Here is a 27,360-nt window from a genome sequence, read left to right on the forward strand (position 1 = left end):
TATATAGGAATATCTTTTTACCTAGTAACGTTATGACTGCGACGAGATCTTATTATAAATTTTCTTTGTAATAAGATTATTTGTTGTTGATGCTACGAATGTCTCTCGTCTTTCCGTACTTTCGTCGTTAGATAGAATTTTGCAGTCTTGCTCTTGCAGCTTGTTTGCTTGTTCTATCTCTCTCAATTTCCAGTCTTATCCTCCGTGCATCGATTTTGTTATCGCGGAGGAGGCGTTTTGTTTCATACCACGTGTTACATTATGCATAACTCTACCCACTCATGCGCTATCTTCTCTACGGGCCTTGTCCGAGCACGTGCAACGGCTTATGTACAAATATAGTAGCGATGCATGTAGCGGGCTTAGACGTGCTTCAAGCGCGATTAGTATCTCGGAAAGTACTAAGTCTAGAAAATGCTTAAAATAAAAGTGGCAAATTGCGTATGATGGAGGTTGATTTCGAGGAAAATCGCAGGACTTGGCCGAATCAAAGAATATTCAATTTTTCTTACTGCACCTTCCATTTATAAAGTGCCTCGCTCCAAAATTAGCGCCTCGAAAGAAATTGATATGTCACGCTTTGCATGTTTCGTCCTGTTATGCGCGACACGATTGTCACGCGGCTTAATCTTTTTCTTTAATAATATACCTATATAACGACTCATGGAACTATCATTCATGTTTGCATACCGAAACGCAGAGAGTGATGACGTTGGAGTTAATATTTAAACGTTGTTCCGCCGTTGGCCATTTTTGATTGGCTATTTGTTAAATCCAATACATGTATATGAATCCTTAATAACGGATAAATGCAGAGAATCATGATAAAATTGGTTTTTTGCGATATATCTTGTATATCAACTATATTTCCAATTTTCAATATTGATTTATTATTGCTAAACTTTAAATTGTCATTTTTTGTTAAAGCCCGCTTGAAATTAATTGAAGAAGCAAATTCTGTTTATCCCGAAAAATCAATTTATTAGTATATATTATAACTTATAATTGCATATAAATGAAAAATTATTATTGCTTTTTTGTTGATCAGTTTTTTATCTTTTCTCTATGCGTTAACATTTGAGAAAACTAGTAGTTATTCTATTGCGCTGTTTTCTCTTGTAGGTATATACCGTTAATTAATATAATAGTATAACACACGCATTATTACCTAATAATGTATGTAGATTGTTGAAATTTATCAAAGATATATTTTATTTTATAGGAACAGATAAACTTGACATTGATTTTATTTTTAACTGTTTAATATTTTGTACAGGTTTGCATGAGATTAAGATATCTTATCTAAAAAAGATATCTTGATAAATAAAATTAGTACAGTGTTATCAAATATTTTATGTGTGCGTGTGTGTAGGCGTGAGATAGATTCAAAAAGATAAAACAAGTAAAGTTTGAATCAATATAAAGATGGATAACGGTACCTACATTATAATACACAATGCACGTTTTTCCGATTTATCATGAAAAAAGGTAACGTTCTACAGATATATCTTGATGAGGATTGTAACATAATTGCAATCGAACACTTTGTAAAAATATGATAAACACATGTGATGTTAATTTTAAATTTATCATTCGCACTATCTATGTATTTTACCATTTTTACTTTCGTTCAATGTCATTCTACTCGCTATAATCGGTAGACACAAAGCGAGTCGATTTATAAAGAACATCTCACCGACACAGTTCGCTGTAAAGCAATAAATACTTTGAAATATAATGCATGTCCAAACAGAGTTTTTTTTTTTCGAAAATTTACATGAATTGATAATGTTGAAATGCACCGGATGTCTGTGGAGATGACAGGAATGTGTTGAGAAAGTACAGGTGATTATACTGTACGTGCCGAGTCATTAAATTCTACGATGAGACATACGTGACGTCTCAACTTGCATAACGTATTGACGTATCTTAGAACTAGTCGCATGTCGGCCGTCTCGTTTAGAAGACAGCAGATTCTTCAGAATCCGAAGTTTTATTCATAAAATATAGACACGTATATCGGATCGGTAAAAACCTGATGGAGCTGGAGTCCATTGGATGTGAATGGTTAATTGCGTTTTGCGATTCCGGGTTTTGTCGATTTTGCCGTTCATGGTCATATTCGCAAAACTGCACGGAGAGAATTTTATATTAAATTTTACTATGCTGCCGTACCAACTGCGGACCATCAAGACGCCACAAGTTTAACTGCTATGAACATAGCATTCAATGCTATAACTATACTATAACTAGCAAGTTTAACTAGCAAGTTTAAATGCTATGAACATAGCATTCAATGCTATAACTATAGCATTGAATGCTATAACTATAGCATTCAATGCTATAGTTATAGCATTGAATGCTATGTTCATAGCATTTAAACTTGTGGCGTCTTGATGGTCCGCAGTTGGTACGGCAGCATAGTAAAATTTAATATAAAATTCTCTCCGTGTGTTACTACGTCTCTGACGAGGCGGATAGACTCCGGCGAAATTGGAAAGCGTTCTAAATGTCACCTCGGCCGTAAAGTCTTCTCTCACCTGATCCTGATGCGAGCCTTTTGTCCACTGATCCGTCCTGGATACTCCACGTCCGTCCATAATGAGATCGATCAAGCCCCGAAACGAGCCCTACAGGTAGCGTGAGATTTCAGAATTTTCTCTTAGATACTGCTGAGTGAGGAACTGTATCTCTCTCTTACAGCTGAAAAATCGTTACTGTAAAATAAAACAAATCATGTTACATAAAACATAACAGAAGCTAGTCTTTATTTTTTATCGTACATTTTTCAAATTTAAAAATTTTTCTTTATTTGCCGTTATTTGCTTTAATTCATATGGCATGTCCAATAAATTCCGCATTTAGATTTTTCATCTTTTATCCATTTTTCGGCGGAAATTTCCGTGCTAAAACAAAAACATTATCTTTTTCGCGGGGATTGGCATAAAAATAGAACGGCGATTCTTTTTCTATCGAGAAACGCAGGTTCGTTATTCTCGTAGCCGCGACGTTGCTAAATTTAATTATCGCCGCGAGCAGTGTCACTCATATTCCCTTTTTTTCCTCCCCGTAGAATGCAGCCGACCCACGCGGAAAAGTTACATAGTTGCATTTCAATGCGTTTATTGATGCATTTGAAGCGTGTGTCAATACGTTTATCGACAAGTCCGTTACGTTTGTTCGTGCAACGAACCGACTCACCGTTAATCAAAGTGCTCCCCGTTTAAGTGGGAGATTATTTCTTTTTTTTTGTTGTTCAAATGCAAGCCGGCGAAATCCTTCAAACGATGTCACTTTTCGCGTCGTTTGCCGACTCTGGCTCGAGTTCTGATGAACATTAATGAAAGAGACAAAAACGAGATTAGTTTGTTGAACATTATATAAAATTATTTTTTACATTTACCCTGACCCACTAAAAGACGTATAATCGCCTTCTTAAGAAAAAGAGGAAATATCAGAAAAATATGATACTTATAGGTATTTCCAAGATTCTATTTCTTGCTTTGATATCTGCTGTAAAAAAACGCAATGGATCAAGATAACGCGATTCATATCTAAGTTATATCCATAAGTTGTATGAAAGGTACAGAGGGAAAAATAGGATTAAAGTCAACTTTTTGTCGAAATTGATCTGATCATGCTATCTTGTGGCATTTTCAAAGAACTTTCATAATTCTTATCTGTTTTGATCAAGAACAGTTTATAATTGGAAATAAGGCCGAAAGAGATGTACCGTGCTGGAGAAACCATCTTCGTTGTAGGGAAGAATCATCAGAGTCCAACATTACTCCGGGTAGACACTGATCGTTTTTCTCCTGTACCCTTTATATATGTATAATCAAAATTTTGAAGATATAAAAGAATATATAAAAGATGGAATGCTGACATATGTACAATATAAATATAAGTTACATATAATTGAAATTCTCTGAAAATGGGATATTTTTTTTAACGTTACCTGCATAATTACTGCTGTTCCGAATTTGTTTTTCAGCGATTTGACCACGACGTCAATATTACTACACGTTTGTTACTCAAATTGCTAGGCGACAAATACTTTGAGATGTACTATCGGTCTTCGCAATATATGTATAATCTATAACATAAATTCCAAGTCATGTTCGAGTTACAATTATAATCGAAATTCTGAAAATGGAATGTTAACATATGTAAAAATGGAATACTAATACGTGTAAAGTATAAATTTACATATATTATGGAAAATCTGAAAATGGGATGTTAACAATTCCAAAATAATTATCGCGTTATTCTGAATATGCTTTTCAGCGATGTGACCGTGCGATGTCAATATTGCATCCTGTTGCTTTTGAATTGCTATAGAAATCGAAATACCTCGATATCGGCCTCGCAATATACGCGACAATTAAATGAGCCGCACATTCCGTTGACGCGGAGCAACTTTTATTACTTCTCGGGAAGGGGACACTTTTGCGTGGAATTCTCAATTTTACACGCCACGCCGTTTATTTCGCTCGCGGGTGCAATACGGCATAAATCAGCTCGATGCGAGTGTCGAAGCGAGGATTGAAATCGAAATCTGATCTCGGCATGTTCAGTTTCCGATGCTGAGATACGCGAAAAAGAACGTTATGCCGATCATCCCGTTCGCGGATAATATTAAGAATCGCGGAAGAATCAACGAAGGATATCGCACGAGCTGCGGTTTCAATTTCTGACGACGAACATCCTAATCTTAAGTAGAAAATGCTATCCTTTTTTCCGCAGTGGTTTGCTCATTCGAGAGCGAAAAGGAAATCTTTCACGCGGTTCTTGCGAGACATTTTATTATCCGGCGCCTGTTCGTTCGGCGTCTGAATTACGCGCACCACGAGAAGCTGGCCGAGAGAGGAGAGAGAGAGAGAGAGATGCTAATAAAAACCGGATCGAAAGAACCGGTAGAATTCGCGATTTTTATGAGCTACACGTCCCGGCGTCTGGTACGCGCTTGTGCCGCCTTCGCGATTTTCGCGACAAAAATTTCGCAAGACTCGCCGCGGAAAATGAAAATGGGTAGGTACGACACGGCGGGAATACCCTCGAAAGAATTTCAAGTCGATGGCGTCTCCCCATGAAAATTTACGTAACTTCTACACAGCGTGGCGCAACTTTTTAATCTGCGATCTAAAGTGATCTACTTAAGGTCCATTAAGGGGAAGATAAAAGTGATGAGTAACTTGCTAATTAAGCCTTTGATGGAAATTTTGTGGATGTTGAATGTGAGAGTTCCCGCAAAGAATACAAATCCTGTAAATTTGTTATGATTCTGTGACGCTACTGCTATAATGAAACGAATGAAATTGAATGTATGCGCAAACGGGATTAAAGTTTTTATGTAGAATTTAAAGTAATATGTTGGTTTTGTGCGAATATATATCATATTTAAACGCGTATGAATTTATTTTGAGATGCTGCGTCCATTTTCTGCTGAAGCGTGTTCCAGTTCTCAGAAAAGATTGGAAAATATTATTATACATTCATAAAATTAAATTCGTAGCATTGCCTTTATTTTCTACTGGAGCGTGTTCCAGTTCTTAGAAAGATTGGAAGACATTATTACACAATCGTAAAACTAAATTCGCTTCTTACTATGTCATACACTGAAATAATCACAAAAAGGTCGAAAAATTAAAGGAATTAAAATTAAAAGAATTATATTAAAATACTAACGGTTATGATTATATTTAATGTTACCTATTTTTTTAAATAATTGCCATACGTTTTTCGGAATTTGCGAAGATTGTTTCAATGTAAATGCAAGATGATCGAAAAAGTGTGTTCGAGAAAACCTTATTTAGAGCGGTGTCCGAGACGTTAAGCGAGCGTGAGAAAATGGCCTTTGAAATTACACGATAAACAAACGATTGTAATAAAGTCGAGCTCAAAATAATGGCTTTACTTCATCATGTTACAACACTTGGAGTAAACTTGGAGTAAACTTAACATTATCGCGCCGGTAGAAAAATTTTAATTACGTAAGAGAGACATCTCGTTAGGTCTGTTCTTGTCAGCTGCACCTTCCCTTGCATTTGTTACCTTTTCTCTTGGTCTCTTCAAACGAGCGTGCACTCATTTCGTTCTACGTACGGAGGATGTTACGAAGCGAGAGACGAGTGAGGCAGTTACATTATAATATTTTTCTTCACGCATATTCGAATCTCGCCTTCTGAATTCTGAATTATAAGAAAGTTTGAAAAACTTAATGTTTTTCTCGTGTCTACACGGAAAGAACGGTTTTGCTGAAGTATCTAAAACGAGATCTAAATTAAAATTTAGTTAGATACAGATCTGAAAATAATTTTGTTGCACCATCTCAAAATAATTATAGTAGGTCGCTGAAGTGTGATGACAATGCTGTAAAAAATTTTGACATTTTAGCAAACAGCTTGAGTGTTCTACATTATTATTTTAAGATAGTGCAACAAAATTATTTTCAGATCTGTATCTAGCTAAATTAGATACTTCAGCAAAACCGTTGTTTCCGTATATATACGAAATTCAATATGGGTAAATGAAATTTAATCGCTTGCGAGGCCCGTTGCGTGACAGATATGCACAACATATGCATCTTTCGTTGCTTTGCTTTGTACTTTCCAATGACTTGCTATTTTTTTCTTTTTATTTTATTAAGAGAGACCCTCTTCTCCAGTAATTTCTTCTCCGTTCGAACATTTCTGATCAATTCTCCGAGTCATTCCGGCGCATCACATGCAAATGAACGCAATTTAACGACTGTGTGACTTCGTCGTTCTATCCTGCCTTGATTCCGAAGTCTCGAATCGAAATCCAGTTATGCTTTTTTTCTGTAAATTACGAAGCGACTTCATTTTACAGTACGCGCTAAGTACTTCTCTCACTGAAGTAACGAGATCCCTCCTTAAACTTTCTTTTCTTGCTTCGTCTTCTTTTTTAATTTTCTTTTACTCCTGATGCTCTTGGATCTTGTTCTCCGATCGTCACATCTCCGTAGCTATACTGTTACGTAAGCAGAGATTCGAGAGAACTTTCACAGAGATTATCTGAAGTGTGTCTCATGGCAACATATTATTTTGAGTCCCCGTTCCAGGTTAGCTGCGCCTTATTTTAATCTTCCCACCGTGACAGATTGGAAATTGTGCCCTAAATGTGATTATCGTCTTCATTTCACGTTATCTTAATTCGGCGGATCGATATCTCTGAACATCGATAATTGACTAACGAATTGACTAACATTTTCATCATTTCGCGTTTTGTTCGACCGAGTTGCATAATCAGTGTTCAAAATTTCATGCGTCTGCTAAACCGGAATCGTCGTGATGTCGAGCAATATGCTCGTACTGATGTCACCGATATTAATAACTTTCTAGTGCACTATGCTTTCTATATTAACTTGCCGTTCTTGCTCATTGATTTATAATATCATGACAAAGTCACGTTTTCCGGAAGACTAATCGATACTGACGGAGAGGGAAAGAGAGAGATACTTATCCGCGCGATTATGTATTTACATAATTCAAAATTTTATATAACTGGGAAGTGATTTTGAAATCGATTTTGAAGCCATGCAATTTTCTTTGTATCAGGAAGAGCAAATATTTGATATACAGATATAAAGAAACGAATTCACTCGCGCTCGTTCACTTCTTTTATAAAACGAATTCGTGCCGCTTGTATTGTTCGACATCAAATAATAAAGAATAAACCGGCCGGTCGTCGAACTTGACATCCGAACATGATTCATCCGTTTTATTAATCATCATAAAGAAATGCGTTCGCGAGAGCGGGCCCGTTTCTGATTGCGGTGTTTACGAGGCGCTCTTAATAAGACGCGGAATTTCATGCGCCCGTGTGTCGCTCCGATAATGATTGATCACTAATGTTCGACAAGAATCTGAAGTATCCTCACTTCAGATCCACTTGTATAATTCTTATCGTAGATAATTATTCTATCGTAATCGTATAGATCTCATACAATTGTATTAATGTAAATGAATTAAGATCAGAAGACTATTTTCTCTTTTCTTCTTTTCACTTTTTTTATGAATATTTTTTTTTCATGGAGATTTAATCGAAAACGCTAATCTTTTTAAATACCAAATATATGTTTGCTCCAATTATTTTACGTTGTGGAGAACAGTACAGTTTCTGAAGGTGTTTATATAACCTCCGTCTGTCAATGATTAATCAGTTGTTACTTACGATGACTCTCGGTCTTCCATTCGGCGCTTTAAGTTAGCAGTCGCGTGTGCTTAATCTCAAACGCGGATATTTTCGTTCTGTCTTTTATTCTGATGCTCACATTGCAATTTCAGTAAAAACCGATAATAATACGCATTGCGCAATCCTCGATGGAGGCGTAATCTACGATCTCATTTATGCCGCCTTTGTTTTAACATGCAGAGTCATTTATCAGGTTTCTGTCGAAATTAAATTTTATCGCGTTGCATAGTGGAAAAAAGGAGCTGCAATTAAGACTTTAATTCTGAGCGGTAAAATTTACTTTGTTTGCTGTGTTGTGATACAAAACTTAAACATAAAAATTGAACGACTTTTCAAGCCGAGAGTTTATTAATAATAGACAATAACTAAGTTTAACAATAATTTGTATTTATTTTATAGATATGTATAATATAATGATAATTTAACTCACCGTCGACAAATATAGAGCGAATGTCTTGCGCAAATGTCGAACAATCGCAACACAATGGATTATTCATTGGAAGAAGGTAAAATGGAAATGAAACCAGCTCGTAAAGAAACGTACAAGTCGCCTAAGCCGTCGCTTTTATGTCTAGCGTGCCCTTCATATTTATTATTACCGCAGAGAGAGAGAGAGACAAAGGTATCTTTCTTGCTGCAAACCGCAGCGTCCTTGTTGCTAAGCTTCTCCACGGTGAAGTCGTGATCGAAAAGAAAACGAACTCCTCTGTCGTGAAAATGATTAGATAAACTGATAAAAGATGCGTCCTACGCTTCGTGCTATCCTTGAAATTATTTTCTAAAGCCAGGCGTTTCACCAGCGGCCTCGACGACACACTGAACACACGATAATAGCTATTCTTCTCGGTGTTGATTCCCGGTTCATTTGTCCGCGGGAAAAAGATGATTTCTCCGCGTAGGTATTTAATCGAAATTGCTCGGAATAATACGGTCAAGGGTAAGATCGCGGCTAATCGTGAGAATTGTACGCGTATAACGCTACCATGCGCATCGCTATGCGGGTATAAATACACGGGCGGCATCGCGCGCGTAGCGTAGCGCAGCGTCGCCGTGGCATCACGCCGTTTTCTCGTGTCAATCATTCACGATATAGGCGGATGCCGTTCTTTTTGTACGGCATATTGTTATTCCACCGCCGTCGCCGCGTATTGCTCGTAGTCGCAAAAGCGTGTGCGCGTTACTAAAGCGCAGGTGTTTCTCTATCCCGCGATGTCGCGCTGGTAGTCAACACCGCTCACTCAATTAAATTTTCGTTGGGTTTCCCTTAATTACACGGCACGCATTCCTCATGGCGTCGTGGTTAATCATGGGCCGTTATCTTCAATTGTATTAATGCCTCTTGGTCCTCGATCAATGGCATCCGTCGCCCCCCAGCATTTGACATTTCTAATAAAATCTTGATTGATTGATTGAATATCGCGAAACTGGTCTTGTTATTTTAGTATAGCACTCTGACATTCTCACAAGCTGGTTATATTATATAGGATCTCGTTACGTGTCCCTTTTATTCTGCAACCAATCGGTAATTGAAGTCGGGATCAGAATTAATATTAATCTTCGGAATTGATGGTAGCCCATCATTTCCTATTAACACTCATTGTCAAATGAAAAATAATTTCGACAAATAAGTCGACTGCTGTAAAATAATTTAATTCTCTATTTGAACGTTACATTGAAGAAGGACAAAGTTTGATCGATAGTATTGAAATTATTTTAAAAAGAAGTAAAAAATACTGTGAGAGATTCTAAAGATTCTCTTTTTCCAAGGATTGGCTTAAGTTCTTTTTTCCTTCCTCTTTAGATGTAAATTTCAAGTTTAATATCTTTTCACATATCCTCTCGTTTAATTACGTTATGCCCGTTTCCGCATCTTTGCGTTCGAGCGCGGAAACATATAGGTGACTCGCAGCTTTAAGATGCACCGCACTTTCTCCGAACGTGTCGAGGACGTCGAACGTCATTTTTCATTCTGCCGACTTCCGGTTCGTCTCGCACCTCTGCACCCCGTCATTGTGAGCTTGCGAGCGCGGTCGTCGTCGTACATACCTATGTGTGTATATATATATATATATATATATATATATATATATAAAGGGAGTAATTAATGAAGTTAGCGTGTTAGGATCTCGTTGACGATGATGTACCCGCTTGACGTTGCTCTTCCATGTCGCGCCCGTTGCATCCGCCCGATCTGCATATCGATGCAACACGACGCAACGATGTATATGCGACCGCTCGGATTATTCGGATTATGCTACATTATTCGCATTTGATCGAATTAATTTTAATTTTATTACGCACTATAAACAAAAACGGAATGAGAGAGAGAAGGAGAGAAGACTCTAATAATTTACATTTAGGACCACAAAAACACACACGCTCCCTCTTAAAAAAACATGCATGAAATATCACGATTTTAACGATACACATACTTCAATGTTGAACTTTGCGCTCAACGCATTTTACGAGATACGTTTCTCTCCTTCGTATCGCTTACATTTATAAACTTATTTACAACTAGAGTTATTTTTAACTGTTAACGTAGGCACATTTAACGCGCGTACAATTTTATATCGTTAAAATCGGTAAAAATCATATACTTTGTGCAATCAATCGATAAACTATATATATATTGTTTATGAAACAGCAAATGATTATAATAGACAAATATATATACATATATATAGTGATGTGACAATATACGTTAATATAAAAATCAATGTTATTTCTGATGATATTACGTAAAAGAAGTTAACAAAGAAACAAGAAATAAGTTTGATTTTCATTATCGTATATTGTCGTATTACCATTTTGTGTTAGATAATGCATCTTCTTTTTTCATCATAGCAGCATAAACAGTGGTTACTTCGTGACATAGCCTTTTTCTTCATTCTTTACGTGAACATTCTGTCTCTATTCATTGCTTCTCATTGTCAGTATCAATAAGATGCTAATTTATCGCATTGAGAAGAAACAAAAAATAAGTTTGATTATATATTATTATGCATCTTCTTTTTTCATTATAGTAGCGTAAACAGTGATTACTTCGTAACATTTTTCTTCATTCTTTACGTAAATATCCTGTCTCTATCTATTGCTTCTCAGTATCGAGAAGATGCTAATTTATCGCGTTGCACACGTTATCAAAGCCGTATCAAAAGCCTATCCACGCTTCGCCAGATGATGCAAAATAATTTACCGTAAAATCTAACGCTCGCTTCGAAATTATAGCTCATAATCATGTCTTGTCCTTCCCGCAGATTATCAGAGAGGATCGGGAGCATCCATGATGGCACAGGCAACTATACTGCGGACGTGAGATGCTCCTGGCTGATCGAGAGCAGCCCGAACACAAAAATACGGATGCACGTGGAACAATTCGCGACGGAATGCGGCTGGGACCATCTGTACATCTACGACGGCGATAGCGTCGAGGCGCCGTTGCTGGCCGTTTTCTCCGGCCTGATGCACAAGGATAGCTATCACATACGCCGCGTGCCGGAAGTAATAGCGCGATCCGGTAGCGCGTTGCTGCACTTTTATTCCGATGTCGCGTACAACATGAGCGGCTTCAACATTACATATAAAATCAACGCTTGTCCGAGCAGGTGAGCGCGACGCTGATGGCTGCGTTCTCCCTAACTTTTCTCCCAGTCCTCTATCTTCTTTTTAGCTCTCTCAACCGCTTATTTTTTAACATATATACGCATTCGCCAATTTATATTTAGACTTTTACTATCGTTGGAAAACTATACTATAAGAAACGGTTCAATGCGTTTGCTAAATATTTTAAATCAGTGTGTTGAAGATACAGGTAGCTATTGATACATGGTTGATATCTTTCTTGGTAAAACGGCTCTCGCGTGATAGAGAAAAATGAAACGGGTCGTTTTACGGAGTTGTCCATAAGATTATGGCACAAGTTGATAGACTGTAACACGTTAGCTGACCCTAAAACACGAGCGACTATCACGCAGTGGCTTTTAGCGAGTAGAAGTATAATCTGACACACGATGGATTATTCGTGTGATTTGCAGCGGTATTTTACCGAAATGATGCGAATATAAATTCGCTTCGCGCGCATCTATTGAAAAAGAAAGACGTGGATTTCATACTCGGGCAAGGTAGCGGTCAATCTGAGAGACTCAGAATAGAACGAGAGGAGATTACATGGAGAGTGGCAACCGCCGATAACTCGTAATTGGGTCGCTGTCGGCTTAGAAACTTTATCGAGCTTCCTCTGCGGGCCGGAAATACGCGTAACAATATCTGCGTCATATTTGATAACATTACCTACGGTCAGAAGACGACCTTTGGCAAAAAGAAAACTTGAGATTTTATCCGGAAGAGAGCGGGGAGTCTCTCATTTTTGAGACAGCTATCATTTGGCCATGTTTTGCTGGTCGTTTTGCTTCGATTTTAGACATGATACATGGGGAACGAGGGTAATTTCCTCCTCTCTCGATATTGTTATACCTTTTATAAAGTCTAGGAAAATCTGACTCCGTCAAACAGTTCCGTCAAACGATCCATCATCCGAGCTACCGTGCGTTACGACGCATACTTTTCCAGAATTGTTTGCTTTTCCTTCTCACACCGTTCAAATATCGAGAGCAGTCTTTTTTCTGAGAAATTAATAGAGGCAAACACTTATTGCGCGATCGAGTAAATAGCGCATGAGAGCATTTATATTTGCCTAAGGGTGTTAGATCATCGTGGTGGCATCGCGTCCCTCGAAGACAAGATTGACACAATGATATCTCGTGTACACACGTGCGTTGCTTCTTGTAGGTATTCCAATATCGACTGTTCCGGCCACGGTGTGTGTATTGAAGGCACGTGTACCTGCGACGCTACGTGGACCGGTGAGGCCTGCGACGTACAAGTATGCCCGAACAATTGCTCGTACCATTATCAGCAGGGCGAGTGTGACCGCGAGAGTCATCATTGCCGCTGTTTTCACGGATTTAAAGGTGAAGAGATAACGAAGACACTATAACGATTCGGTGACTTATAGTTAATAATGAAATGCTAGAAGTTACATTTTACATGTATCTGAAAATAAAATAAATTATAACATTTTTCGGTAACTATTGAGTAAGATCGCTGCATGGAAGATCTGTGATAAATTAATGCATATAACGACGCGATAAAATTAAGATACATTGGTAAACACATTCGAGATGCTATCTTTCAGATATCCAGTCTAGGATAACAGGGTACTGACGTAATAGTATTTAGCATCACGCGATCGATAAACATCGTGATATTCGAATGTGACGTTAGGTATTACCTGACATATCCATTACTGTCATAATTATAAAGCGTAATCCGTTAATATATTGAGTATTATTATTATTATTATTACGTGGTATATACTTTTGAATACTTACTTAATATATACTTGTATATATTTGTTTAATATATTTTCCAGGACAAGTATGTTTTCGATCTGGAGTAATTATCAGTGATCACATTTTATGAGCTATTTCTATTTGAACTCGAAATATATAGTAATAAATACATGTTGAAATGAAAAAAGGTCAAATAAAATAGGCTTATTTACGCACGATTTCCGCAGGTGCGGACTGTAGCCAAAGAGGGGACCATGGATTTTGGGAGAGTGTCACGTACAAGGATCTACCGCCGGAAGGCTCGGCCAGTCACTGTTCCATCGTTTGGAAGGATTCGCTGTACGTGGTCGGCGGCGAGAGTTTCCATCGTGCCAAGATGATATATGTGTACGATTATAACGGCAATGTTTGGGAGACACCTCACGTCGAGGGCCGAGTGCCGTTACCGCGGTACGCGCACTCGTGTGTGCTGTTCGGCGACAAGATATTCATGTACGGTGGCGTCGTGCAGAACTCTACGGTGACCAATGAGATCTGGGCGTTCGACGTGTCCGCCAAGGTCTGGGAGAACGTCACTGTGCACGACGATGATTGCTACAACAAAACGATATGTGGCCCACTGAAGGTGCGTACATCTATTTAATCCGAAGAATATAATGATATATTTAAACCGCTTGCCTGAAGATGTATACGCTTTGGAGAACTGTGGCTAGGTCAATCTTCCCGTATTCTATTAGATAAACAAAAATTTGCCCTGCGTATAAAGTATAAATATGGTTCAAAACAGCAGTAAAAAGTGGCAGTTTTTGAGTTTGATTTTTTACGCCCTTGCAATGTAAAGGAGATGTATGAGTAATCTTTGAAAACTAACGAATACCGAATCTCAAATGATTCAAGAATCGTCGCCAGCCAAGAATTAATTAAGAAATTAATTTTGGATTTATAAGATAACAAATTATGTTTATTATAGTCGATATAATCTCGATTTAACAATCTTAAACTACTAATTGCTGGAAATTTTCTAAATAGCGTTAATCTAATGTTATTCACTCTTATTTTTTAACTCTCAGTTGAGTCTCGTACGATATCTCGATTGTTTTAACAAATCGTTTTTACAGGTAGCAGGACATACCGCGACTCGGGTGCAGAATTATGACAAGAAGGAGAAGATGATTGTGATATTCGGCTATTCGCCGCAATATGGTTACTTAAACACCGTCCAGGAGTACTCTTTGGGTACGCGCGAGTGGCAGATCGTAGAGACGAAGGGCTTTCCAGTAAAGGGCGGCTACGGGCACAGTTCCGCTTACGATCCCCTCACAAATCTCATTTATGTGTATGGTGGTTATGTGTCGGAGTCACAAAGCACGCATGTTTTGACCAGCCGGCTGTACTCGTATCATCCTAATGATTACGAGTGGCGGCTGCTTACGTCAGCGCCATCGGCGCGTTTCTTTCATACGGCCACTTTCGTCACGAGTGGACTAATGTTGGTGTTTGGCGGTAATATGCACAACGATACGCAGCAATCGCACGGCGCGCGATGCTACTCGGCTGATACCCTCGGTTATGATGTCACGTGCGACACGTGGCACCAGTACACCATGCCCAAGGATATGAACGATCTTCCGCGATACGGTCATAGCGCGACCGTCTTCGAGAAGTCGATGTATATCTACGGCGGCTTTGACGGTGAAATGCTCTCTGACATGCTGAGGTACCAATCTAATATATCTTGTTTTAAATGGAAAAAGATGCTTATTTATCCGCTTATCTGCAGATGCTGAGATATTGTTATTGTGTAGGTATACCCCCGGCAATTGCGAGTATTTCACGAATCAGAATCAGTGCCTGAATGCCAGGATAGGTGTGAAGTGCGTGTGGCATAAGCGGGACAGTCGATGTCTGCACATCACAAAGATACCGCAGCACGTGCTCAACGAAAAGGAATACGACGAAGTTTTGAAATGTCTGGGCGTCGGGCCGCCACGCGGCATGACATCGCATGGAGAACTCTGTAAGCTGTTCACCGACTGCGTCGCGTGCGTACAGACCTCGTATAATTGCGTGTGGTGTGGCAAGAGTTGTTTCCACGAGATGTGCCGGGACAATGTAAACTCGCCGAATTCGAAGGCCATTACGGAACTGAATCAGTGTAACATGAAAACCGGCGTCGAGTGTTTACAACTGCATACATGCCATGCTTGCTTCAGCAATCCGCATTGCACTTGGTCATGGTCCAACGGACCCGACCGTTGCAAGCCGAAAACTCGAGAGGTGCGTATGAGAGTATTTTAACACTTTACTTAACACTTTATTATACAGGATTAAGGGGGGGGGGGTACGAAACATGGAATATTTATATATTCACAAATATTTTCTTTCGAAACATTAAACACATAGTAAATAATTATAAGCATATATTCTAGTGAAGTATATTTAACGAAGATGCAATATTTGATATATTTCTTATGACAATCCCAGCTTGCAAGAAATTAACGATTGACAATTAATTTTTTAAATAGAGAGTGTTCAACAGCACGATCCCGGGACATAATGTACTGCATGGGCAGCTTTTGACTATGGACACATGCCGCAGTCCATGCGTGGAGTACACGTCGTGCCGCAATTGCACAGAATCTGACTGCATCTGGTGTCAAAACGAGGCCAAATGCGTAGAGAAGAATGCGTACCCGGCCAGTTTTCCATATGGACAGTGTCGCGAGTGGACGACGATAGATGCCCGGTGCCGCGCCACGGAGACCGGCAGGGAATGGTGCAGCTTTTATTCATCATGCGCCGCTTGCCGATCGGACCCCGGTTGCGGCTGGTGCGACGACGGATCGGGCACCGGGAAAGGTTCGTGCATGCCTGGTGGAGCTCGTGGCCCTAGCAGCAAAAGTTCAAACACGTGTTTCCTCGATCATTGGTACTTTACAACATGTCCAAGTAAGCAAGTTTTTTTTGTTGTTGAATCTCAGCTCCCTTTATGTCGCCTTATTATAATTATTAATTCGACTTCCTTGATTTTCACAGCTTGTCAGTGTAACGGTCACAGTAAGTGTCTTCCAAACAGTAGCGTATGCATTCAGCCATGCGGAAACTTGACTTATGGACCACACTGCGATAAGTGTATTCCCGGCTATTATGGTAGTCCACTCAATGGAGCTACGTGTCAGCGTACGTAATATCTTTTTTCCACATGCTATGTCATTATTATTCGCAAACAAGAAGACATTTGAATGACACTTGTGTGCTCTTATTATAGCTTGCTCCTGTAACAATCAAGGCACTCAATGCACGAGCGAGACGGGCAAATGTTTTTGCACAACTAAAGGCATTATCGGCGATCACTGCGAGCGTTGTGACGTATCTGGTCTTTATCACGGAGATCCTACGAATAAAGGATCCTGTTTTTGTGAGTTTAATTGATGGAATATACTTTTTATCTTATACTTTAGTAGTTTATTTTATACCTTATTATTAAATTATTCCATCCGCTCATGTATTCGTGTTTTAGATGATTTGGCTATCGATTACCAATTTACGTTTAATCTAAGCAAGAAAGAGGATCGTCACTATCGGGCGATCAACTTCAAAAATTCACCACCGAAAGCCGACATTGACGCCGAATTCTCTATCACGTGTTCCGTGCTTGCCAAGATGAACGTGACCATCAAGAAAGTAAATAGTCCAGAAAAACCGCTGCTGCTCGGCGCAAATTGTACGACGACCATGTACAAGCACCGTTTCAGCAAAGCGGACTACAATTTCGGTAGCGAAGATAATAATACTCTCACTACGTTCTACGTGTATGTCTATGACTTTCAACCGCCACTGTGGATCCAGATCTCGTTCTCCCAGTATTCGAAACTGAATCTGCAGCAGTTTTTTATTACATTCTGCACGTGAGTACCATAACTTAGATTTCCAAGTGATTTTTTAATCCAAAATAAAGCGAATTAAAATTCTGTTAAATGTATAAGCGCAATGCGGGAAGAATAATCTTAAGATATGACAGATCCATTGGTACGCTTTATTTTTTCTAAATTTTCTATACTCTCTTTGCCATGTTGAACCTTAGGCAGTACTTACTTGTAAACTAGAGATTACATGCCACCGCACAGGTGCTTCCTTGCTCTGCTACTGGTGGCCGCCATTCTTTGGAAGATCAAGCAAAAATACGACATGTATCGACGAAGACAAAGGCTCTTCCTGGAAATGGAACAAATGGCCAGCAGGGCGTTCAGTCAAGTTCTGGTGGAGATCGAGAGGCGCGACGTTGACAGCTCGGATCCAGAACGCGGTGATGCCGACTTTACGAATTGTCGTAAAAAGAAGAAGGTAAACGTAAATGATTTTTTAGATATTTTTACATATTCTTAGATATGTTTACATATTCTTAATGACATATGTAACTCTGCACTTATTTCTAATTAAACACATTTAATTACACATTTAACATTAAATGATTTTGTGATAGGGAGAAGGTAAATTTTCTCAGAGAAGATTCTTACACATTTTTTAAGAAATTTAGATATTTTACTTTTGCTGTTACGTGAATTCTTACATCTTGCAACTAGAGTATCATAATTCAATTAAGGCTTATATTTTTATCGGATATGTTATTTTCGTATAGGATGCTCCTAGTCCGATCGCACTGGAGCCTTGTTGTGGCAACAGAGCGGCAGTTCTGTCTCTGCTAGTCAGATTGCCGACTGGCGGCGAGCCTTATACGCCAGCCGGACAGAGCGCTGGCCTAGCCGTGGCATCCGCTTTGGTGACGCTAGGCAGTCCGCGCAGACCATCTCAGGAATTAACGACGAAGGAGCCGAAGAAGACAAGGAAGTCCGCCAGCCAACATCCGGACTCTACTTGCATTTAGCGGTAAATCGACGAGATATCACGATAGGATGTGACTATGATAAGCCTTAGAGTTGTTTCTGTGATCTTGCCCGCGCTTGATACGGCAGGACAATTTATCTTCGAACTCTCACGTAGTGAAAGAAGTGCGAACGATAATCGCGCTGAGATGAAAACGGAGAACATACGCGAAAATTTTACTCGTTGACGCGCGACTGATCGGTGAATCGAACAATTCGGTTATTTTATCCGAAGAGCCGGTTGAGCGTGTAACACTAGATATAGATATATGCTTTCCTTATCGAGTAGAAGGAAACGCCTTTAGCCGAGGAGCGAATGGACTGCTCCGACCGGTTACGTCCGCTAATCATGGTAAGTAACATTTTCTTTTTAGACTTGAGCTGCATGATATGTTTTCATGCATCGAAAGGGACGTGATTGATCACTCGGCTAACATTCGGAAACGTAATCGAGTTCCTTTTAAAGATCTCGATTAACGGTGTACAGTGTTGTATAGATGGTTAGATGATCGTTTTTGTCGAAGATGTTACAATACGATGTGTTGGTCGCGTGAATAAACTGGTCTCGTGCATATTCGAAAAGCTTTTATTCGCTGCATCTGTTTTAGAAAAAAATTATTTATAATTTAGGATATATTTAATTATATATATATATATATATATATATATATATATACACACATATATAATATATTTCATTATCGTAAATATAAAAAAAACATCTAAGAAAACTGTACGATAAAAATTTAGAAATTTATGAAGTAAAATGCCGCTTAAATCTGAAAAAATTAAATAGTTTTTGTTTTAAGTTCTTATATTTTTATTGTTTCTTTGGCATAATTTCTACAGTGCAGTGGATAAAACTTTGTAAATGCCATGAAAGAGTTATTAAAAAAATCTAATGTTACTGATGAAATGATTAAATTCGAAGAAGTACAACGCTTCGACATAAGCTATAAATAGGCTGTATTTTTGTCGGATTCGTATGAAAAAAAATTGATCGTTAATAGTGAAGATAGAAAGGCGTACGAGTGGACGGGAAGGCAGTGAGTACGTCAAAGAATTCACTATTTATGCATCCATTTGTAGCGTGTAAAATTTATATTCTAAATCGATCGAAGTGAGTAGAGATAACAATTGCAGAGCCGGCACACACACACACACACACACACACACACACACACACACACACACACACACACACAGATTTAAGGAAGGTACAAATCGCGTATCCAGTCTTGTGCGCATTTTACATTAGATTATTAGAATGTTGTGCCAAATCAGTCTTTCTTTCTTCGGTGTAAATGCAGATTATTTGTCGAAACAAACTTTGGTCAGTTAGAATCATTTGCAGGAGCAAGTATTTTTACTTTGTTACCTCTATTCACTGTGATTGTGCAATTAATTTTTGTCGTACGACTGAAAATTTGCGGAATTTAAGATTGACACCAATTAACGGCGTAATTTAATTACAAATTTTTAATAATTCGTCAGTCATGCTCGAGCTTTTTGCCATAGCAAGCGAAAAACGGAAAGAATTCAACGTGGTCATTGTAATAAGAATGTCATTTGAAATCTCATTTTTGTTTCATGGAGCAAGTAACGGTGCCAGTTGTCTCGCACGTTGGTTGCATGACTGTTTTTCTGAGCATTTATCTAATATGTTTACGAGATTCGCATGTTTTTTACCTTTTTTTTTTTAAGAATTTACAAGCCTCTGCTTGTATTACGTTTGTATTCTTACATACTTGTGTCGCGGAGTAAATTAAATTAGTGATGAATATCGCATACTTCCATTTTTTATAGTAAATTTATACTTTACTTCTTACCGTTTTAAATACGAGGAAATAACTTGCAACGCGAAAACTCCACAAATTTTGTATACTTTATTAGCGAGAGATAACGCATAGACAAGTGCATAGAGAAAGTTCCAGCGCATTCCGATTCATGCGCGCGTGAAACGTGTTTATATTAAGAAACCGGTCTTTTTCTTCTCGAAACTTTCATGGTAACATGAGAAAAGGGAGTCATTGCCGTAAAATTCATACACATAGGTACATATATTACATATTTCTTCTATAAATATGTTAACTTGCGTTACAATAATTAAGCTTTTTTTTATTGCGTAATGTACGTGCGTGTATATACATACATATATATTTATCATATGTATGTATGGCATTGTATTTATGTAATTGGTGCATATTTGAGCGGGCGAATTATAAACGACGATTTGTTATTACTTGAATTAGCGCAAATACAATGCATTTTATTATGACATTTAATACTCATAACTCTTTGTCTTTATATCGTTTAAAATATTAATTTATATAAAGACGACGGTCAGGAGAGACGTATATACATATATATTATAAATTAGAATCGCTCCCTTTTAAGCGATAAAATGCGCATTCTATCTCAAATATATTTTTCGTACCAAAGAAAGCTCTATAGATATGAATAAAATCGTTATTGCGCACGTAGAGGACTAGATAGCACACAACACAATCAATCGATTATTATGTAACGATTAGAAATAAATTCGTAATTGTTGGCCGCGTTTTTAAGAAATAATTTTCCGTCAACGGTAATGTAGATCTGATTATTATTTATTGTCGAATTTACTTTTTGATACAATCAGCTTTTGTACTCTAGCGTGAGAAGTAATCTCGTATAAGAGAATAATTATTAACTCTTCTCTTATGAGCGCCAAAAAAAAACAAGTATATTTTATTAAAATATATTTTATTGGATATATTATATTGCGAAATACTTTTTATCGTATATAATTTATATAAACTAATGAGCGTCTTTATATCTTTGATTTTTTTGTTGCCACGACACGTGCGATCATTTATTTCCGACAGTTTGATAGTTATCAAAATTATCAAGTAATTTTATCAAGACCTACCGAGAGTACCGCTTTTTACTCTTTCGTATTTGCGTGTCAATAATTTCGGCAACGAAAGGATCGAAATTGAAACGCAAGAGAGTTTTGAAAATATTGTTCGTCTAGAATAAATTTTTACGTCGGTAAAAAGTAGGCGTATACTATGTTATTAGGAATATCGTTTGAATTCGCGATACTTTCAACGTGTAAATATCCGATGCTTTCAGTGTTGATTCTAAATTATCAGGACGACGGTCCACCGGCGCTCATATATACATATATGTTTTTTTTTCATCCCGTTCTTAGGTTGTACTTGAGAAATTTACCATCGAGGGGCGAAGGTCGGCTCTCGGAGAGTAAAGTTTTCAAACGGGATATCTCCATCGAGACTCTCTCGAAAGATAAAACTCTTGAACGAACGGTCGTTGAAAGTCGCTCTTTCAATTCTATGCTAGACTAGATATTATCACCGTCGAGAGTCTCGCCCTCGGAGGATAAAACTCTCAAACGTACGCCCCGGCTTCGACTTTCTGTCTGTCGCGTTTGTTGTACACTGTAACACTGCCAATATAATATTCCTCTACTTCATTGATCTTTTACATACAATATGCTTCGTCTTCGACCCCGAGACGACGGCCGGTCTCCCCCACCGCGCCGATCGATTTCTGCGACTGATAACACGTGCGAACCATCGATATTCCGCAATCTCTTCTTATCTCTCTCTCCCTCTCTTTCCGACGAAGATCACGCATACTTGTATTGTTCGGGATCGTGACGGGACTAGCATTGTTCGTCGCTCTTAAGAGGCTCTCTTAGAAAGGCTTAAATAATATATAAAAATAGAATAGTATAATACGTCGCACATATTCACTCTTCTTGCCTTTATTTATCTGGCACAAAAGATTAAAGGACAAAATAGGAATCTTCTATCGTTATTTTTTCCAAAGAATCTTCCAAATTCAATGAAAAATCTGTCATATATGTATTAGTATATATAATTGAATTAATCTTATATAATATATATACACAGTAAAAAATTTTGTGTATTTTTGTTAAAAATGGACCTTGTTAAAATTTTTGTGTTAAAAATGTAACATACTTATGTGTTAATTTAACTAATTTTGATTATATTATGTAATTTTTTTGTGTTATATTCATATTTAAGTAAATCAAATGTTAAAATAACACATTTTATATTTAATCGTAAGATTAACATAAAAATAATGTAGTTTTGTTAAAAAAAATATCCTTTTCATTTATATTTAACATTATACAGATGTCTATTGTACATACAAAAATGTTAAATTAACATGTTTTTCATTTATCTTTAACATTATATAGATGTTTGTTGTACATAAAATTTTCGTTCACATATCATCAAACTTTTCTTTATTTTGTGTTAAATTATGGATATAATATTTGTGTCATAATTTGACATATTCACATTATGTTGTTATGTTAAATTAACACAAAAATTTGAGTGGACCGTTTGGAACATGTGAAATGTGTTGAATTTAACACAAATTTTTTTACTGTGAATGTATATGTACAGAATGAGGAACGATCTTTCGGTCAGATAAGTCAAGGCGTACTGTGTATAAATTCCAATACACATGTTTTCAAATAGGTCATATTCGAAAGCAGAATAAGTAGAATAAAGTAATTAACTGTATAATAGAGACTATTAGAACTAAATCGATAAAATGCTATTAGAAGGAAATTTGTAATTACGTGGATCGATTCAGTCGCGTACTAATTGTCCCTTAATTCCCGCGTAAGACGTCTCGCGTAGGAGCGAACGAACATCGCAAGTACTCCCATCGCGATCCCACAGAGTCCCTTCGATTTTCTTCTTTCGAAAGAGGAAAAAGGAGCAAGAGAGGAGAGATCTCTCCTTCCCCGCGAAGACTCGAAGAACATTTGCGATCTTTCCGAGAAGCGAGATCTTCTCGAGATCTTTTAATCGTAAAATGTAGATCTTAAAGTTGGAGGGCGTACGACGATGTAAAATATATATCCATTTCTACGGATACTCGAGTCACCGATCTTAGCCGTTAAGGATTCTTAAGCGCCGCCGGTATGTGAAACTCGGACGATGCTTATCACGAGCGCACCGAACGGGAAGATATCGCGATGCGTCAGGACACGACTAAAGTTCGAATTTACAGAATAAGAGAGAGACTGTTCTCGCATATATATATATATATATATGTATATATATACAATATATATATCTATATATATATATACATACATACACACGTATACATATACGCAGACACCCAGAACCGGGAACACAGACGGGCGTATAATAAGAATACTTAATAATCTAACTGAATAAGTATACATGTGATTGTGTATATTATACATAGCTCGCGACGATTTTTCTAGGAACACAATCGAAGATATTTATTTTTATTCGAGCGTAAGCGTAAGGCACACAAACTATTTGATAAAAATCTGCAGGTCGATGGAACGATTTAAATCTCTTCGACGCGAGTCTCGCAAGGATCTTTGAGAAACGAATAAAATGGAAACGTGATGACAAACGCGCGTTCAATGTAACGCGTATGTATTATACAGTGTAAAGTCTGAGAAATATTTGTAACGCGCGATATTAGCGTCGCCTTCTTACTTTGCATCGACATCGTCGTTAGAGAGAGCGAGGTGTGTATCAAGTGTCAAAGCGATTTTGAATTATCCTCACGGAAATTTATCGCCGCCCGTTACGTTCTTCTTCCATCTCCCAATACTATGTACATCGTACTACAACGTTTCTCGCCGAGAAAGATTAAAGTCCCAAGCTTTTGTAACACTCCCATGTGGACCCTTGACAGTCTTTCGCGTGCTACAGCCGCTCGAGCTTAATAATCGTTTTCATCCTATACATATAAGCTCATTACTTGTGTATATAACGTCATACGGAGGAACATTATCTTATTTCAAGCGATGGAAAAGAAAGCAACGAAGAAAGGCTTCCGAAACGATTGTATCTCAAAGATGTTAATCTGTTCGTTTTCAAAACGCGCGCAAAAAGTCGAAGATAATCTTCGATTTTTTTTTTAGTCGAGTTATTCTACGTTTTAATTGAATCGTTTTAAGGGGAGAAAGTGGCTCGCTCGCCTCACCACATTTTGCCTATTCAGCTTACTTTTTTCAACGTAAGGTATTTTTAGTCTCGAGAATTAGACTTTCCCGGCCGAGCTTGGCGTGCCGTGTGCTGAACGTTTGGACTATTTTTAGATTTTATACGTGTGGGTGGTATCTCTCTCTTTTTGCATTAAAAACCCTTAAAAAGAGGCTTTAACTCTCGTTTCTTCATTTTCTTTAAAATTGGAGCGTAGCGTGCCGAGCGGTAAAGAACCATCAAAATTTCTCAATTGATAAAAACGTATCGCGAGCGTAGAAATCTTTGGATTTTCGTTTCATACGAATAATTCACATGCGACACTTAAACGATCTGTCAAACATAACTTGAAAAATCTCAGTTAAAAGCTTTAGGTCTTTTCAATTTTCGTTACGGATTTGATAAATTAAAACATTGATTAAATCGAACGAAATTTTATATTGCCGACGAAACCAGAAATTCCGTATGATTTTAACGTCGGGCACATCTGTTAGCTTGTTAGCTATTAATTTGTTACGTTATATTGTACATGAAAATATAATAATTTACTTATTATAAATTATATAAAATAAAATTCGTCACATCTGATCGTAGAAGACGAAACTTCTTAAAAATATATATCGCAGCAGAAATTGTACGTCTCAGTTGAAGCTTGAATTAGTTCAACACATTTAAGCACGTGTGCGCGTCACGCTGTCGATATTTACAATAGAACCCAGTACGCATCATACCCTGTACCGTCGGAAGTTAAGCCGAGAAAATAATTGCGAGAACGAGAATTGTGGATATATTTTTAGATTGTCGCGCAAATGCATCGAACAAGACGAAAAGAAGCGTGAACGATTGCAGCTCCGTGCACGCGCATACCTTATCATCCAATCACATATTCAGCTTTATCTAGTCTACAAGAAATGAGCGTGACCGCTTGCGAATGGATGGTTGTAATATCGGCTAGAGTAAAAGATTCTTGCTCTCCGAGAGACACATTTTTTTGCAACAAAATTCTCGAGTGTTCAGTCTAAGTAAAAGAAATTATTTGCTCTTGAATCGTGCAATCAGATACCGGCTGCGTCTTTCAGTCTTTTTCCTACACTTTTCCTATATTTGCAAGGATAACTTTTTATAATTAACGATTCACAAATGAGAGATGTAAAAAGAATTCCCTAACTTGGGAATGCAGGATTGGTGCAGGATTTATGCAGAATTATTTGTGGAATTTTTAATGATTTCATGTATCTGTAATAGTAACTTATTTTTTTATATTATATTTTTTACATATCACGATGTGTATCACGATGTATAATCGAGATTCGTACTCCTAAGCAAAGTTTAAATTTAATTTATCGCACCATCGATTCGCTCGCGAATGGTAATGACGTTTGAAAATCGATCACGTGATGAAGTGGACAGTTATGTGTTTAAGGAAAAAAGTCATGTTAGTCAGGAGAAGAATAACTTGGATTGTCAAAAGGTCTGGCGAATGACACATTTTTCCTAGAGAACTTATCTTATATAAAGAACAAGAGAATTATCTTGAAGAAGAGAATCGAAAGCGAGGTTGAGGAGAGAATGAGAAAGGGAGAGAATGCGCGTGCGTATGTGCATATGTGCGTATGTAAGTGTGTGAGATCGTGTATAGGTGACTTGAAATTATGCCCGTATTTTTGTGCTAGAAGTTAGAATGCGTAGAAAATTATTGCGAACGTCGTGCGAGCTTGTGCAGACGAATGGTACATATTGTATTATATCAAATAAAACAGATATTGTTTAAATAAAATTGATATACATAAACTTAATCGTGCATGTGTGCCCGTGTATTTATTTATTCCCTGTCAAACACGTATGTTATTTTCCCCGAAAATTAAATTAATGCAAGTGCGATCATGATGTAAGAAGACAGGTGTAGCAAGTCCAAGGATTCGCAGTAGTCATTTTCTTTAACCAATCAGAAACTGGTCCGAGATGCGAAAAGGAACATGGTTCCTCCCATGGTAGAAGACAGATACCCAAGTAGCAAAATGACGTCATAATGACGGTAAATTTTGGTCACAAAATGACCAATCAGACGTCCTAATATGTGTACATGCTTATAGTAAAAGCATACCTTTCAAATTTTTGCATATCTGCAATTATCAAGAAAATTTACGAAATCCTTAACATCAAAGCTAGTTGACAACAATAAAGTAGCTTCCTGTAAGATCTAACTGTTGCAAATATTTACATCTAGCTGTAAAGCATGAACGAAATACATTGCGCGTAATATATTTGTCAGTTATACATCGCATGTTCAAACGTGTATAAAGTAGAGGGTCCCGTGTTAAATTATTGAAGCGCTTATATACTTTATTCATGCGGCGTAACCTTATCAAATCCAAGTTTTTAAATATTTTTAGTAGTATTTTATCCTGTAAAGATAAAATACAATAAATAGGTATAATATAAAATTAATTCTTTAATATTCAAAGTACGAAATAACATTGCAATAAATATTATGATAAGAAATAGACTTCTAGGAATACTTTATATAGGAAGCGCAGAAAAACTGCAACATGATAGCTCCTTGGATTAGTTTTTTGTTTAAATTAAATACAGTAATGAAAATAGTAACGATTCGTTACTTTTTGAGTAACGGTAACAATAACGAGTAACTTTTCAAAATTATAAGTAACGATAATCGTAACGAGTTATTTGTTTTTAATCGGTATAAATGAGTAACAGTAACTATATTTAAAAATGTAATTTTCCCAACTAAGAATGAAAGTCATATTACTAATAGTTCAAAAAACTTTTGTAATTCCAATAATATCAAAGCAAAGAGTGACAAGCGTATGAAAGTAATAAAACTTAACAACAAATACTTATATATTCACAAAATGAATGTACAACGTA

The 27,360-nt window shown here is 37.4% G+C and overlaps 1 protein-coding gene and 1 long non-coding RNA gene across 3 annotated transcripts in view; one reads left to right on the forward strand and one right to left on the reverse strand.

Moving 5' to 3' along the window:
- Nucleotides 1-26,267, forward strand: part of Dsd (attractin-like protein dsd) — a 33,153-nt gene extending 6,886 nt beyond the window's left edge. The window contains exons 2-12 of one of the 2 annotated variants that reach the window (XM_071714630.1): nt 11,478-11,825; nt 13,009-13,190; nt 13,799-14,196; nt 14,690-15,288; nt 15,377-15,848; nt 16,097-16,520; nt 16,608-16,751; nt 16,840-16,989; nt 17,092-17,479; nt 17,678-17,915; nt 18,211-26,267. In XM_071714630.1, coding sequence (XP_071570731.1) covers nt 11,478-11,825; nt 13,009-13,190; nt 13,799-14,196; nt 14,690-15,288; nt 15,377-15,848; nt 16,097-16,520; nt 16,608-16,751; nt 16,840-16,989; nt 17,092-17,479; nt 17,678-17,915; nt 18,211-18,456 — 3,589 coding nt within the window. In that variant the 3' untranslated portion in view covers nt 18,457-26,267. The remainder of the gene's footprint in view (nt 1-11,477; nt 11,826-13,008; nt 13,191-13,798; nt 14,197-14,689; nt 15,289-15,376; nt 15,849-16,096; nt 16,521-16,607; nt 16,752-16,839; nt 16,990-17,091; nt 17,480-17,677; nt 17,916-18,210) is intronic. The other variant, XM_071714631.1, reaches the window with a different exon arrangement.
- On the reverse strand, nt 1,340-4,055 carry LOC139777289 (uncharacterized). Its single transcript, XR_011719307.1, has 3 exons — nt 3,202-4,055; nt 2,541-2,717; nt 1,340-1,708 (listed from the first exon to the last, which is right to left on the reverse strand). It is a non-coding gene; the product is annotated as an uncharacterized lncRNA (long non-coding RNA).
- Nucleotides 26,268-27,360: the final 1,093 nt, after the last annotated feature.

Source organism: Temnothorax nylanderi, unplaced genomic scaffold (genome assembly GCF_030848795.1).
Source record: "Temnothorax nylanderi isolate EJ_2023f unplaced genomic scaffold, tnyl_v1.0 TNYL_tig0143_pilon, whole genome shotgun sequence".
NCBI lineage: Eukaryota > Metazoa > Arthropoda > Insecta > Hymenoptera > Formicidae > Temnothorax > Temnothorax nylanderi.